The sequence below is a fragment of the Anomalospiza imberbis genome, chromosome 5 (genome assembly GCF_031753505.1).
Source record: "Anomalospiza imberbis isolate Cuckoo-Finch-1a 21T00152 chromosome 5, ASM3175350v1, whole genome shotgun sequence".
In the NCBI taxonomy this organism is placed as follows: Eukaryota; Metazoa; Chordata; class Aves; order Passeriformes; family Viduidae; genus Anomalospiza; species Anomalospiza imberbis.
The window spans coordinates 21,499,317-21,514,752 of NC_089685.1; the positions used below are offsets into that span (position 1 = coordinate 21,499,317).

General features: G+C 39.0%; 1 protein-coding gene across 1 annotated transcript in view; it reads left to right on the plus strand.

Annotated features, from left to right (window-relative positions):
• The first annotated feature begins 508 nt into the window (after nucleotides 1-508).
• Nucleotides 509-15,436, plus strand: part of LOC137473832 (V-type proton ATPase subunit S1-like) — a 50,397-nt gene continuing 35,469 nt past the window's right edge. Inside the window, exons 1-5 of the mRNA XM_068189852.1 lie at nucleotides 509-665; nucleotides 6,459-6,585; nucleotides 6,688-6,756; nucleotides 13,531-13,724; nucleotides 14,765-14,808. Coding sequence (XP_068045953.1) covers nucleotides 553-665; nucleotides 6,459-6,585; nucleotides 6,688-6,756; nucleotides 13,531-13,724; nucleotides 14,765-14,808 — 547 coding nt within the window. The 5' untranslated portion in view covers nucleotides 509-552. The remainder of the gene's footprint in view (nucleotides 666-6,458; nucleotides 6,586-6,687; nucleotides 6,757-13,530; nucleotides 13,725-14,764; nucleotides 14,809-15,436) is intronic.

Sequence of the window (15,436 nt, forward strand, 5' to 3'; positions counted from 1 at the left end):
TCTGTGTTTCGGTGGCTCTGAACGTGCCATTTTCCGTCTCACTTCCTTCTTGCTGAAATCCGCAGTTTGTTGCGGATTTCAAACCTGTCAACACCCAAATGTGTGACGCCAGATCTCAATACATGTGAAGAAAATAAGCTGAGGGACATAATAATATGTAGCAGGGGAAGAAGATGGAAATTCTGCAGCATATATTTTGTGCAGGACAGAAAACTTTTCTGTAAACTCCATTTTGAAGTTATATAACTGTTATCAGCCTGCACAGGACAGGAGTTTGGACTTCATGGCTCTCCCTTGCACTTGAAGGTTAGAGGAAACTGACAGTGCTGTCACTGCAGAGAGTTTTACAAGCTGCTTAAATCACAAACCTGGAAGTATTAAAAATATGAGTAACTCCCAAGTTGCAGCGAAGGAAGCTCGTGTTCTGAAAGCTGCCCCTGCTGTCGCAGAGCAGCGTCAGGCGCAGCCCGGCCGAGTCCGGCCGCCAGCAGCCCGAGCGGGAAGCGCGCTGTGCACACGCTCGCACTTCCCTGTGCCGCTGGCCCGGGAGCCATGGCACGGCCGTGCCCCGCCGCTCCAGCCCTGCTCGTGTGCTGCCTTGCCGTGCTGCTCCAAACCTCTCTGTCCCTGCATCATGTGCCGATGCTGCTTTGGTCGACTCAGAGGTAAGAAATCGAATCAAAGTGTATCCCTGCCTATGCTCCTGCTCTGTGTGTGTCTGCACAGAACGTACTGTGCCATCGAATATGGTAAATCAGCTCTGGGCAGTAAAATGATCCAATAAATAAATTTGCACCTTGGTCATCATACAAGCCAACAGACGATTTTACCCATTTTTATTTATAATTTTAGTGTTCTAAGCTGAGCAGAAAGAAGTAAATAAATTCTGTAAACTAACCTGAAGTAGAAGTGCTTTATTCACCCTAAAACATCTTTGAACTCCACTGTTAGAGATGTTGTGAGTTAAAGCCACAACATAAGGCAGTGACACAAAAAGGAGCTAACCAAAAACTCGGTGGCAGTTTTTTAAGCTTTGGATTTCCTAACTTCTGAACCCTGACTTTTCACTTTAATGTTCTTTTAAATACAGGTTCTTAAGTACATCGCTGTGTGTATATGCATCAGTTGTTTGAAACAGCTGCAGTCTTGACAGATCCAGAGACACATGAAATTCAGGGGTTTGCATATACTGATGAAATAGGACTTTGAAGCTGTTTTGAAACGATCACGTATAGACCTCTTTCTTTCCAACCAGGAATTTTATTCATGATCACTTTAAGGATTTTGTACCATTACTTGGGATTTTCAGAAATACGGCAGGCTGGGCAATGCAGTAGCTTCAGTGGATACTGAATATGTAAAGTTGTCAGAAAAATATGGGCCATTTATTAACTAACTTTGACATATGTTTACTCATATTTTATAGATTTCCAAAACGTGAAACTCTGCATATGGAAATCTGCATGTTTTGAAAAAGTTTGATTTTATAGCCCCCTAAAAAAAAAAAAAAAAGTTTCAACATCAAGACAATTTTATATTCAAAATACTTAGTGATTCACCACTATGGAAAACAGGCACTCATATGAGTGTACTACCCCTGTGTAATACTCCTGTATTTAAAAGCAAAGTAAATGTTAGAAAGCACTGTTCTTAGGTTAAAAGTGATTCTAAGCATCTAAGAAAAGATCAGTTCTTCCTTTGTCCTACTTCCTGGTTTATATAAAAAACATACTTGCTATATATATAAACAAGATCTTATCACTTAATCCTATGTGGTCATAAAAGCAAAATTTCCAACAAGATGCAATTAGCAGCTTGTTCTACTGTGGATTTTTCTGGTTAATACAAATCCAGCCAGAGCAAGAAAATCAGGATGCTGGACTGGGTAAACAGTTTCATGTCTCCAGGAATAGAACCTTTTCTGGAAGAAGTGTTCCTCCAGCCATGACATTTGCATTTTGAAAGGAGAAGTTTTTGTGGGGCCAAAATTAGTTCTGTGAAGGCCTATGAAGCAAGTGAAAAGCAGTTTTTCATTATTTTATAAAACAAAGTAACACTTACAAAAACTTCCTGTTGCTAACCCCTAACGCTGTGCTTTACATTTGGTACTTCACAGTGATGTGAGATTTGCAGTGTGTCATCCACAGGCCTATGAAATTTGGAAATTACTATTAAGAGTCTTAGGAAAGTTAACTACAGTAATTATGGATATCTGTTCACTCTGTAGGAACATGTCCCACCAGTATAAAAGTTTTAGTGAATTAATAATCAACAGAAGTTGTGATTCACTGATCTATTCCATCACCCTTTCCCAGGTTATCTGTTAGGATTTGATATTGAATAATTGAAGGATACTACATTTTGTGCTAATTTAGAACTAGCCAGTGTTTGCCAAGCCATATCTCAGGACAGCGTATTAGAGAATGTAACGCTTTAAAGTCTCTTTTATGCATTATTACTATACTGTATTCATGTTATTAAAAATAATGTTAGATGCCAGATAGAGGTGAAACCTACAGCTGACAAACACATGCAGTGCACAAAGCAACGGGAAGTGTGATATCAATTCTCACAGAGACATTAGTAAATCAAATACATCTTCCTTCTAGAAAGCAAAATGCAGATCCCTACTTGGAGAAAAGTGGTTTTTTAAAAAACAACATTCTTTCTCAATTCATCTAGAGAATAACTCAGTATGTCACTGTCCAGTTTTTCACAAAAGAATATATCACTGGATGTTCTTCAGATAACTTTGGTGTGGAAAATTTGACCTTTATTTTACATCAGCCTTTAAACTAATATTCCCTGGTTGGGTTTTTGAAGCAGGGAAGGTTGAGACGCTCTTCTTGCATATGATACGCAGAACAAATTTGATTTAGCCATTTTGAACTAATATTCTGAAGAATTTCTTTCCCTCCACAGATAAAGAGAAGGACTTTGAGCAAATAAATTCATTAAAATTAGCTTTTGTGATTGCCCCCTTATGTGTTTGTTTTAGGAATGATTTTTGCCTACAGTCTTATCAAATACATTATTTCCTTTTTAATGCTACGCTTATATAGGGAAAATAATCCTTTTCTGGCAAACCCAGGTTATAAGTGACTTTGAGAAGGTGTTAATGCCAATTAGTATGTTTGCACTGTTTCCTAAACTACAGGGACTTTACTGATAAATCTACTGAAAGAAGGTGTAACATAGAAAGGAAAATAATTTTTTTAGCTATAATTTTATTGGATGCCTATGGACACACTGTGTGCCAACATGATTTCTTGGGTGATAATCACAAGGTGCCTCATAGAGAAGACTGAATAAGAATAACTGACAAAAATAACTTGTAGGAAAGAGTTCTGAAGCCAGCTACCAAGCAAATAAGTAAGATCATGAGTTAGACTGTTAGAAGTCTTTCCATCAGCCCTCCTGGTGGGTCCAGATACAGGAAATATTGAAATCTTTGCTTCCATCAACCTAATTTCTCAAATTCCAGAAAGGATACTGTTCAGGAAAGAGCTTAATGTTGTCATGTCAGAGTAGTGATGTATAAGAAAGAAGCAAAGTATCAAGGTAAGCTTGCTTTCCTCTTTTTTTAGGGAATTGTTTGACTGTGGCAGAATAGAGAGAGCAGTTGAGTTTTAAGTTTCCCCAGACTTAAAGCTTCCTTAGGATTCCTTAAACCTGTGTGCTCCTGCACACATACATTACCAGAGATGCTTGTCATTTTGAGCCCTGCTGGTGCTGTGGCGGGGCGCTGATGCGCTTGGCGTGTGGATGGCTGCAGGAGGCTGTGTGCCTTTGGACACAAGACTTTGTGTGAGCAGTCGATAATAGCAATCGATATGTGTGTTGGCCTGCTGCCGGTTCCACGCCGTGCCATCCGTCACTGAGGTGAGGAGCTCAGTGGGATGAGCTGCTTGGTTGCGTGCAGGAAAGCACATCCTCCGTGTATCCATGAGTCCTTGGCACTCACGGATCTCTGTTTTGCCTGCAGCTCCCAGTAAAGCGCCCGGTAAAACGTACTGACTGGGCAAGGAGGCTTGTGGGGGCTGGAGCACGAGTCTGGTGAGGAGTGGCTGAGGGACCTGGGGGTGTTTAGCTGGAGAAAAGGGGGTGGAGGAGAGACCTTATTGCTCTTTACAACTCCCCAAAAGGAGGCTGTAGCCAGGTGAGGGTTGGTCTCTTCTCCCAGCTAGCAAGTGATTGGATAAGAGGAAACAGCCTCAAGTTGCACCAGGGGAAATTTGGGTTGGATTTTAGGAAAAATTCACTCACTGCAAGTGTGGTCAGGCATTGGAACAGGGAAGTGGATGAGTCAGCTGGAAATGTTCTAAAAACACGTGGATGTTGCACTTAGGCACATGGTTTAGTGGTGGACATGGCAGTGCTGGATTGACGGTTGGACTTGATGATTTTAGAGGTCTTTTCCAGCCTAAATGTTGCTGTGGTTTTATTTCCTGTCTGAACCACGCTGAGAATGTTGTTTCACCAAGCAGACAGTGAAGGACGTAGCCTTCCCTACTGCCATGCATAGTGCTTAGCAAAAAAGAAGCAAAATAAATGCATGCATAATATTGTGAAGATAAGTATTAGGCAAATGCTGCATTTTAATAGAATTATTAATCAACTGGTGCAGATTTTTTTTAATGATGATGAAGTTACTAAAGTTGACTGCTTGAAAGTTAAAAAGTGTCACAAAAGGTGTTTTCAAGGTTAGATAGCTAACAAGAACTGTTTCAAGGAACAGGGAATTTCATAGAAGCAAGTATGTTTTAAAAGAGGATCATTAAACTTCTGAGGTTTTGTGTTCACAGCAAAAGCCTTTACCATTCTGCTTCTGCAAATAATTTGGTTTTGTTTGATGTGCTTTCTGTTACCTTTTATTCTTAATTGCCAGTCCCCAAAGCTCTCAAAAGCTTCTTTTTTTTTTTCTCTGAGATTAGGTATGAAATGGATTTATTTAGGGTTTTTTTTTTAATAAATATACCAAGATATTCAGTGTCATTTTCTTTCACACAAGACATTTTTTTTATCATCTATTAATTTGTTCTGTCTGCTTTTTCTTTGATATCATTAGTATTTTGATGTGGCTGTGCAAGACACAAAGTCAATATGAAAGTCAGTTCCTGAAGAGTCATTCAGAATCTCTGGGATAGAGTTTGCTCTAATGCTTTCCCAAACCCTGGAGTCTGAAGTGAGAGGGGGATCATCTCGTGCTGCAGGACTGTGCCCGTTTTATCTCTGCCATGGGTGCAATGTGGCACTTCCGATTCACTTTCAGCAATCTTCATTGGAATTGCAAGGAGGACTTGGAGTGCAATTTAGATTTTCTTTATCAAAAAAACAACATTGAACCCCACCTATGTGTTCATTAACCCTGTTCTGCCCCCATCTTAAAGGACTGCAAAGGTTATTCTCATTCATTAAAGCTTGTTGTGCAATGGTCATTTGCAAATTGCTTTGGGTTAGAAAATTTAACTTTTATCTCAGCTTGATCAAATTGCAATCAATAATAAATGAGGTTAGTGCACATAACAATTGCATATATTCAACTCTTTGTAATTAGAACCAGTTAGAGTGTCTGGAATACCTGTTTTCTCAGGTTTTAGCAGTTGATGTGTACCTGGGCAAAGATGGAAGATTATGCATCAAGTTCAACTTGTTTTTCCAGAGGTAATTTTCATTAGTCAGATCACCTAGGATAAAAATGTTCATAAAAAGTTTCATCCCTACCAACTCATGTTGCATACTGTTAAAACCCCAATGAGGTATTGAAAGAATAATGCCACCTCTTGTTTTGTCTGTTTCCTGTAGCAGCAGAACTAAATAGATGAGTTTTTTCTCTGTCCAGTCCTCATAGTGACAGGTTGGAAAAAGAATTATAAGCTGGGTGCTTTGAGTCATTCCATTCAGAAAAGCTCCTGCTGCTGGAATGGTGGCTTTTCTGAGTGGCTTCTGTAGAATGGTTCCTTCATCATGAAAACCTTAGGAGAGAACCTGTGTACAATGGCACTGTAAGACACTTCTACTAACGAAAGTTTTATAAAAAAATACTAGTTTAAAACAACTTGTGATCTAGTCTGGGTTCTACTCCTCCTGACTTCCATCTGTCAGCACTGCAGTGTTTTGGGAGTGGGAATGCCGTCTGGGAATTCTCTCTGAATGTTTTCCACGTATTCTTCATTGCACTTAGGAGGTAACTTTTTTTGGAAAGATGCAATTCGGCTGTTGTACACAAACAAGAAAATAGAGAGAGACATTACCCCTGTTCATTCTTGCTGTGATACAGTCAATTTGATACAGGCATAAATGGGCAAATTCTTTTTCTCTTGAGTAGAATGAAAGTAAATTGAACTGCAAAGTTGATCTTAAATGAATGATGATTTCATTACCTGCTGCTGTATATTTAAAGAAAGGTGTCATCATTGGCAGAAAATACTACAGAAAAAGGAATTATTCCTTTGTAGATCACAGTGGAATCCAGACATTGCAGTGCACGAAGGACAAGTTGTCTCAGCACAGGAGCTGACAGCACTCTTGCAGCCTCTTTTTACCCAGAACTCCAGAAACCTCGTCTTGTTCCTGCAAGATAGGGTATGTAAACCAATTTTTTTTCTCACCAATACTGAGCACAAGTCTGTACCTAAATGAGATGCCATGGCTCCTTCTCATCAACCTACTCTCTTTGTTTTTCAGCTTAGCATAGATGATTTCACATACTTCAGTGAATCCTATGGCAACAAGAATCCATTTCAAAATGTTCAGGCAAGCATTTATCTCATTTATTTCTTTATGTGCAGTATTTAAAAAGAAAAAAGAAAGATGCATAGAGACAATAAGTGGTCAAAGGGCACTGAGTTGCAGAAGTTTTCTATTGAGATTATTCCAGTTTAAGCAGATATGTTAAAGGAAATAGACTGAGTTTGCAGATACATGCTTTGTAGCTATTATATTTTTAAAGACTGAGTTTTCACAATTCATCATAACTGACAAAATTCTTCTTAAATATGCTGCAATTTTCTATTGTAAGAAACAATATAAGCTTCCAGACAAACACCCCAAAATTCTGTTTTGAAGCCATAGGAAGAAAATAACTCATAGCAACCAATAAATTTTTTTCTTATTTTCAGAATTTAATACCTATTTTGTTTTTACAGAAATTGAAGCTCATTCTGGGAGTTAACTGTTTTATATTTGTATTAAGTTAATATATCACCAGATGCTATATTGCCTTAATCTTTATGAAAAAAATAATGCTAGTTGATTAACTTGAAATAAACTCTAGGCACAGAATTTAAGATGGACTCCTCCTGAGTCAGTCAACAGCTTCAAGTTTGTCCTCACTGAGAAGGTTTATAGATTTTGTGCAGAGCATCTATGGTTGTACTTACATGACAGTTTATTGAAATGTAATTAGACAAAATGTTCACTTGTGGAAGTTATAAAGACATTTCCTGGAGGCAGTGCAGGATGAACAGAGCTATTAGTAATGTAAATGGTATCAGAGCACACAAGGAAATGTAAATTCCCAAGCACCACACAGCAAGCACTATATGTAATTAAATACATAAATATTCACCCAATACCTGTCTGCATCTAAGAACCTCACATCTTCCTTGTATAAGTAGAACTGGAGCTATTAATCTCTTTGTCATATAACAGCATTTTAATGCTGATGCTGGAAGAGAAACAATTATTCAGAGTATCTACATGGGTTTTCTGAGGAATGAATGAGAGTCATAATAATCTGTACTGTAAGGATCAGTGGCTGTGTCTGCAGGCAGATGCATTGGTTCTTCTCTGCTATGTCTTACCTTCTCAGGGTTACATCTCTGCAAGGCTGTGTCCAGAGCAAATTTTTGTTGCTGCCTGACTACAAAACTGGTTTAATTTCAGCTGTTTGACATGCATTGCAATGCATTACATTGCAAGTTCCTTATGTGGTAGTCTTATTTAAGTAGGCCCTCGATGTTTAAGAGGCATATCAAAGTACTTAAAACAGTCTTCTTTACCTTGTAATCAGGACTCCATCATCACTGTAGATAGAGATTAAAGGCTTTAAAGTCTAGAGATAAGGCCAGAGACTGATGGGTTTAGAAATCAGGTGGTATACAAGGGGACTGGGGACCCAGTGAGGGCTGAGGAGAAGGTCCTCAGCTAAACAAAATGTCATGTTTAAGTAAATCTTTGTCTGTATCTGGCAGGTCAAACACTTATACCCAAGTATTTAACAATTTGAATAAATGTCAGCAACTGGTTTCTTTCTCACCTTGTCTCTGTTCCCTCTCTGTCTTGGAGCTGAGATATTTTTCCGTATTATGACTTCTTTAAAACTGGACAGTTTACTTTTACAAATTGCTCACCTTAGCTCCAGCACTTCCTACATTTGTTCTGTTGGATTTGGCAATCTTAATGCTTTTTTAGTGTAGTTTGATGGAGGTGAGGTGAGTTTATAGCTCTCATTTTCTTTCACATGTGTGAAAGAAAATGAGAGGTATAAACTACATACTTCCTTTTCACCTAGGTGCCCGTAGAGGGAGTTTTGTCAGTATCTATTGCATAGGGCCAGAAGTTCTCAGGGCCAGAAAAGGAACTTTATAGTCACCCATATTGGGCATAACAGACTCTACAAAATTTGCTGGGTTGCTATCATATTACTTGAACTCCACTTGAGATACTTTGGGTAAGAAATCAATTCTTAATCATGCTATGTAAGATTGCAATAATACTCACACAACACAGGGCAAAGTGAAGGTCGGGTCTGAATTTTTTCACTTGGGAAATTAGAATCCTTGGTGTTGCATAATCAGAAGTTTTTTTACCTACACATTCTATATTATACAAATGATCACTGAAGGTATAATAAATGTTCCATTGCTCTCAAGCATCCTCCTTTATGAACCTCAGAAATGCAAACTTATTCATAAACCTAAGCTGGAGATTTCATTTAGAATGTATAAGAGCATGTAACAGCATGTGTTCTACAAGAAGAAAGTGTTATTTGAAAAAGAGTTATAGACTTGTAAACCCCAGAAACATTTGCAGATATGTGATTTGTTCAGCTGCATTAGCAGCTGTTCTGAGAATTTGGTATCAATGGGTTTGCATGCAATAAAGGAATCTTATTCCAGTTAATGCAAAGGGAATCTTACAGTAGATCGATTATCTTGAACTTTCAAACAACTTCTAAATTAAATAATAAAATACAGGGATTAGCATTTAGGGAACTTCTTTCTCAAGAAGCCACCTACCCTACACACTATTTTTCTTTAATATTAGCTTTGGCTTTCCCTAGACAATGCTCAGCTCCTTAGAACGGCAGTGTATATTAACACACTCCAATTAGTGACCAGCTGTGCATCTACATAATCATGACTGTAAGTCATTGCCACTTGTAGTCTGATAACTCCATCCTGTCTTCACTCAGTGGTCATAGACTGAGCAGTACTATTTAGTCACATGTGATACACAGGTTCTAATAAAGTTTTGACTCTCTTTATTTCCTTTCTTTTAGTTTCATTATATTATTTTTTGACAAGGGAACATGCACAGGACTACACAATAATCATGCTAAAAGTTCATCATAGATTTATTCAGTGACATGATGCTGTTTTGTTCTCTAGCCTTTTCTAAAATACTATTAATATTTGATTTTTTTCAATCTTCATCACTATCAGCCTCTGAATTACCATTTTCAAAGAGCTGCCATAACTCCAAAGGTTTCATTACTGAAGGGTAACACTCTGTTCTGAGTCTAATATCTATTATTGTGTATGTAAAATTAGGCTTGTTTTTCTGTCACCCTGTACTGTGCTAAAATCAATTTACATTGAATCTTATCAGTTACTCAGTTGACCAAGAGGCTGTGCCAGAAGCTGCTTCTGTAGTTCATCAGACACTGCCTTTACTAACCCAAAAATATCAGCATGATGGGCAAGTTTCATTAGCTCAATATTTATCTTTTTATCAGCTAGTTTAGGAACATATGAAACAGAACAGACTCTAGTGCAGTAACAGATACTTTTTAATCCTTTGCTTGCTAAATCTTTCTCTATTCTTTAGCTACCTTCATGTGAAGACTGCCTCTCTCTCCAAAGCAGCTTAGTTTCTTTAGTAGTCCTTGCTTCAAGACTCTGCCAAATGCCTTGTGTGGATCCAAGTAGACTGTACCACCTAGAGCTTCCTAGAGTACATGCCCATTGGCTCCTTCAGACATCTTCAGCAGAGCTGTTAGGCAAAACTTTTTTGTGAAGGCCACATCAATCTTTTCCACAGTACAGTCCTTTGTTGCTGTTATACTCTGTATTTTATTCTTTGGAATGCTTCCTCCCATTCTTGGAATTCAGGTTTTCTTCTTGACAGACCCTTGGATCTGCCTGTAACCCTCAGAAAAAAGAAAAAAATTGGTGTCATTTTTCCCACTATACTGAACAGCATGGAGGTTTTTTCAACAATACTTCCTGTAGCTGCAACACACTTTATCATGTAAAGTACATCAGATCAATTTTTGTTAAAATTATAACTTACAGGTTTATGCATACATTTCAAGGGCATGGCTACAGTGTTAACATTTGTGGAATAGATAATAATTGGAAAGTTAAAATTAAACCTTCCCCTTCTCCTTCTTTTCCCCTTCCTCCCTCTCCTTGTCCCTCTCCTGTTCCTAGCTACTATGTGATTTTCTTTAGCAGAATGAATCCAGCATCAGGTGTTTCTCAATATCCTCTTCATTCTCCACCCCTTTTTTGGGTTTTCATGCTTTGAACAAGCATGGTAGCTGAAATCCTAAAACGTGTAAAGCAACATATGGGTATTGTAAAGAAAAGTGCACAATTGCCAAATAGCAAGAAGGACAAAGAGGCATGGGATCAGATTGCCTGCCTGAGGCTGTTGAGTTGATATCCAGCTGTGTCTACCCTTCAGATGAAAAGCAGCTGAATACCAGTGTCTAGAAGCTGAGACAGATGGCAGTGCAGCACTGGTTAGGAGCAGAGACACAATTAAGATAGTATTCAGTAATGATACATTTTACATCTTATTCTATATTAGATGAGTAATCTGCTTAATATATACCCTTGGATGAAATGGCTGTTGCCATTCTGGATGCTGCTATGGGACAGGGGATTAAAATATTGAAAATAAAACAAAAAACATTGAATTGCTCAGAATTTGAGGTCTGAATTCAAACTTGTAAACAAAATTAAATGTTTCATCTTTTTTTTCCAGGAGGTGCTAAAAACACTACTCAAAGACCTGTACACAAGATCAGTGCTTTCTGCTCTATTTTCATTTCTGCAGTTATTTTTCTCTTAGTCTGGTAAATCAGACAATGCTGCATAATCCTACCTTATGAGCATCTATAGAAATATGAAAGTATCTGTAGCCTTTGCCTAGGAAGGAAGATGTGAGCAATTAGAAAGAATTGGAGAGCAGGTCAGAAAAGCAGTCAAAGAACAGAAAAAAAAGGAAAAAAATTAATAGTAGGAGAAAAGTGTTAGGAACACCACAACACTTGCATCAGAGTGAGAGGGAGAGTCTGCAACGGCTTGAAGATCTCAGTGTTGGATCAAGTAACAGACTTAATCTGGACTTAAATGTAGAAAATACAAAAGCAAAGTTAACAGGCTGTAAACTAGGACTCAACAAAAAAATATCTTCTAGTATTCATATTTGTATTGCGTTTGTGTGACAAGACTTTGGTAGTGGGCGGGCTATAGGGGTGGCTTTTTTGAGAAGCTGCCAGAAGCTTCCGCAATGTCCAAAAGTGTCAGTGCTCCAGGAGGGACCCGCCACTGGTCAGGGCCCAGCCCATCAGAGACGGTGGTAGCATATCTTAAAAGGCGAAGAAGTTACTGCACAGAAGCGATTGTGTTTCGAGAAGAGAGGAGTGAGAATTTATGAGAAGCCAGCACCAAGGGCAGCACAGGAGAAGTGGGAGGAGGTGCTCCAGGCAGCAGAGCAGCAGATACTCAATTGCCTGCAGCCCGTGGTGCAGCCCATGGTGTGACAGCTGTGCCTCTGTAGCCCATGGAGGTACACGGGGGAGCAGAGATCTGCCTGCAACCCATGGAGCACCCAGTGCCAGGAGAGATGGGTGCCTGAAGGAAGCTGTGAGCCTGCAGGAAAGCTCCTGGCAGTACCTGTGGAGAGAAGAGCCCAGGCTGGAGCAGTCTGTTCCTGAAGGACTGCACTGCTTGGGAGGGACCCACACTGGAGCAGTTCATGAAGAACTGCAGCCTGTGGGAAGCACTCTCCTTGGAGAAGTCCATGGAGGACTGATTCCCATGGGAGGGACCCCATGCAGGAGCAGGGGAAGAGTATGAAGAGTCCTTCCCCCAAGTAGGAAGAGGCGGTAGAGACAATGTGCCATGAACTGACCACAGACCCCATTCTCTGTCCCCATTCTCCACTGCAGGGCAGGAGGTAGAGAATCATTGGTTATGCTGTGCCTGGAAGAAGAGAGGAGTGGGAAGAAGGTGTCTTTTGTTTCATTTCTGTTATCATACTCTGATTTGATTGTTAATAAGTTTAATTAATTTTCCCAAGTCAAGATTTTTTTTCTTGTGTAATTGGTTAGTGAACTCTCCCTGGCCTATAAGCCTTTTATTTTCTCTGCTTTGTATATTTGAGAAGGGAAATGATAGAGCAACTTTGGTTGGTACCGGGCATCAGGCCAGGGTCAATCCACCGCAACATTAAATACAGGCTACATTAATTTTGATAATTTTCAAATCTTCATCTTGCATTTTGTGTCCCCAGATATTTCAGGGTAATTTTATTATCAAGAAAAAAGCTTGGAAAGATGTTTTTTGACTATGCAGGTTCCAAATTTAAAGAATTACAGTGTTTTTCAATTAATTTCATTCAAGTATCTGTATCAGGAACTCAGCTGTCAGATTTGTAAATAAAGTGAATGATAACCTGATGCTTTATCTGAACCAATTCAGCCTGAGCTTTATAATTCTTATTTTGAGTAAAAAGGTGGAAAGTATGACATGAATTTTGTTTGTGTGTGTCTGCAGTGAAATCTGCAGCTTTTTAAAATTAATAATTACAAATTCAACATTTTTCTGTACCATGTGCTGTACCACCAGGATGTACACAAATGCAGGGTGTTTTCTATGCAAAGTATGACTTGACTGAGTGGAGCTGCTGGAACTGGAGGTGTCTGACACTGAGCTTTCTCACATCCAAGGGCATTTATTTAGAGTCATCTGAGCTTTGCTTCTGGTAGTGGTCATAACAACTACACTCTTAGCTTGAGAACTTCTACATCATCTAGCTCTCCTCTTCCCCCATACATGTGGAAAAGACAGTAAAAATTTGGTGTTACTGAGTGCTTTCAGCTTGCTACAAGAAAGTTCAGGAGCAGCTTGCAAGCCACCATCAATCAAGCTGGTGAGAATTCACATGCTCTTTTACTGTGGAGGTCCCTCACCTTGAATGTTAAATTAAGGATACATTATAAAAAAGGTTGTGTTAATTATTAAGCAACTGAATATTAAGCAAGTAAATAAACATCTCATTAATTTTTTACAGGAAATTCTTCAGTCTTTTCCTTCATCTTTAGTTTTGCCAGCTGTTGACTGCAAGGCTACCAGGTATCTCCTGAATGTTCTTCAAGAATCAGGAGATTGGAAGTTAACAAATGTAACTAATCTCAATGTCTCTCAGCTGGAAGTGAATGAATCCAACCCAAACTTACTGGTGGTTCAGCTGCAGCCACTTGCCAGGTAGGGGCTTATCACGAACAAGCCGACCCACATGTGTGCATGATTTTTAGAGCTTTTGAAAATAGCATTTGTATTCAGGAAATTCAGAAAAACAGAGTGCAAGCTTGTAGGGCTATCAAAATTGTTTCTCTTATAAGGATAAAGTCGGTGTTTCTCAAAGTCCCCAGATGAGCTTACCAGGTGTAATAGATGAATTGTGTTGAGAAAGGTAGTCAGGCATTCCTATTTTTTCTGCCTCATTATATGAGCACAAAGGGGCAGCTAATAAAACTAAATGGCAGCACACTTTTTAGCAGAAAGGCTCAATTATTTTACTCGACACATGATTAACCTGCAGAACTAATTGCTAGAAGGCATTCCAGGGGTCAGAAATACTGGCAGGATAAATAAGCAAGCAAATAAACATACAGACAAACCTGAAGCTAATAAACAGCCTGATTTTCCATTGCTATGGAAGGAAGAGGAGAGCTATAATTCTTAATGTTTCCAGCTCTATGAGGGCTGTGATCTAACAGAGAAAGGGAGAGACTGTTCCTTCAGGTGAATGTATATTTAGAAGACATAAGGCATAGTTGCTGAGCTTCTTCTGTTTACTCTTCTTCCCACCTTGTTACTTGGGCATCTGTCCATGTTGGTGTAAGGTGCAGATATCAACGTGTTCTAAACAAATGCAATTCTAGCTGTCACGTCACTACACAAAAAGAGACATGATAACAATTTTAAAGAGCCCCTGTGCAAATGTTAAACAAGGGGCCAACATCAAATGAAAAAAAAAGCTTCTCATAGGCTGACCAAAATACTGTCAGTAGCATGGCTTCTCTGCTGCCTAGGAAATTTGAGGGGTTTAAGAATAAGCTGAAGATGTGGTCCTTAGATTTTTAATGGCTTTGCAGAAGAAAAGGGTCATTAGAAGGAGATGAAAGAATAACAGAGGGACTGACAGTAATCCTTTTATCAGTCAGTATCTTCATACATTTCTGATTCACATCATTTTTGCCTAGGAAAGATTTTTAATTATTTTTCTCCCTCTTTTTCTCCAGTGATTTAAAAGAGATTTCCACCCTGGAAGCAATTGCTGAAAATGGTAAGTAATAGTACCTAGACATAACTAACATTTCATCATTTATGGTTTCACCTCAGCAGGTAGCATTCTCTAGTTCCCAGGCTTTTGCTTTGCTTTTATCCCACTCCCCTTCTACAGTATTTATAAGCTCTGGTTGTCTTAGTTTCAGTCAGACACTAAGTGTCTGTGACATGAAATGTAAGCTTGATAAATTCACGTCTGCTTTAGGCATGGGCCTTTGCTCATTCCCTGAGCCCAAACCTGCATGTCTCTGCAACTTGAGGTGCCCCTCTGATCTCACCTTGCACACTGGCAGCTGGAGGTGCCAGGCTCATTTGGCAATTAATTCCAAGGCCTTGGTCTCAACAAAGGGTGTCTGTATGAATAGGAAATGTTTTTCTAATCTTTATAAAACCGTACTGGCGGCCTTCTTTGCCTTTGATATTAATCTTCTATTGGTTTTACAGTGTATTAAACACTACTTGTTAAAGTTGAATCTCTCAATATAATACTATAAAAAATGTTTCTTGCCTAGCATCTGGTTGAAAAAGAGGTGCCATACATGAAAATGGCACTGAGAGGCGTTTCATTGCAGAATTTTCACTTACTACTCTAAATTAGAAATCAAATTATAAAGTGTGCAAATCAC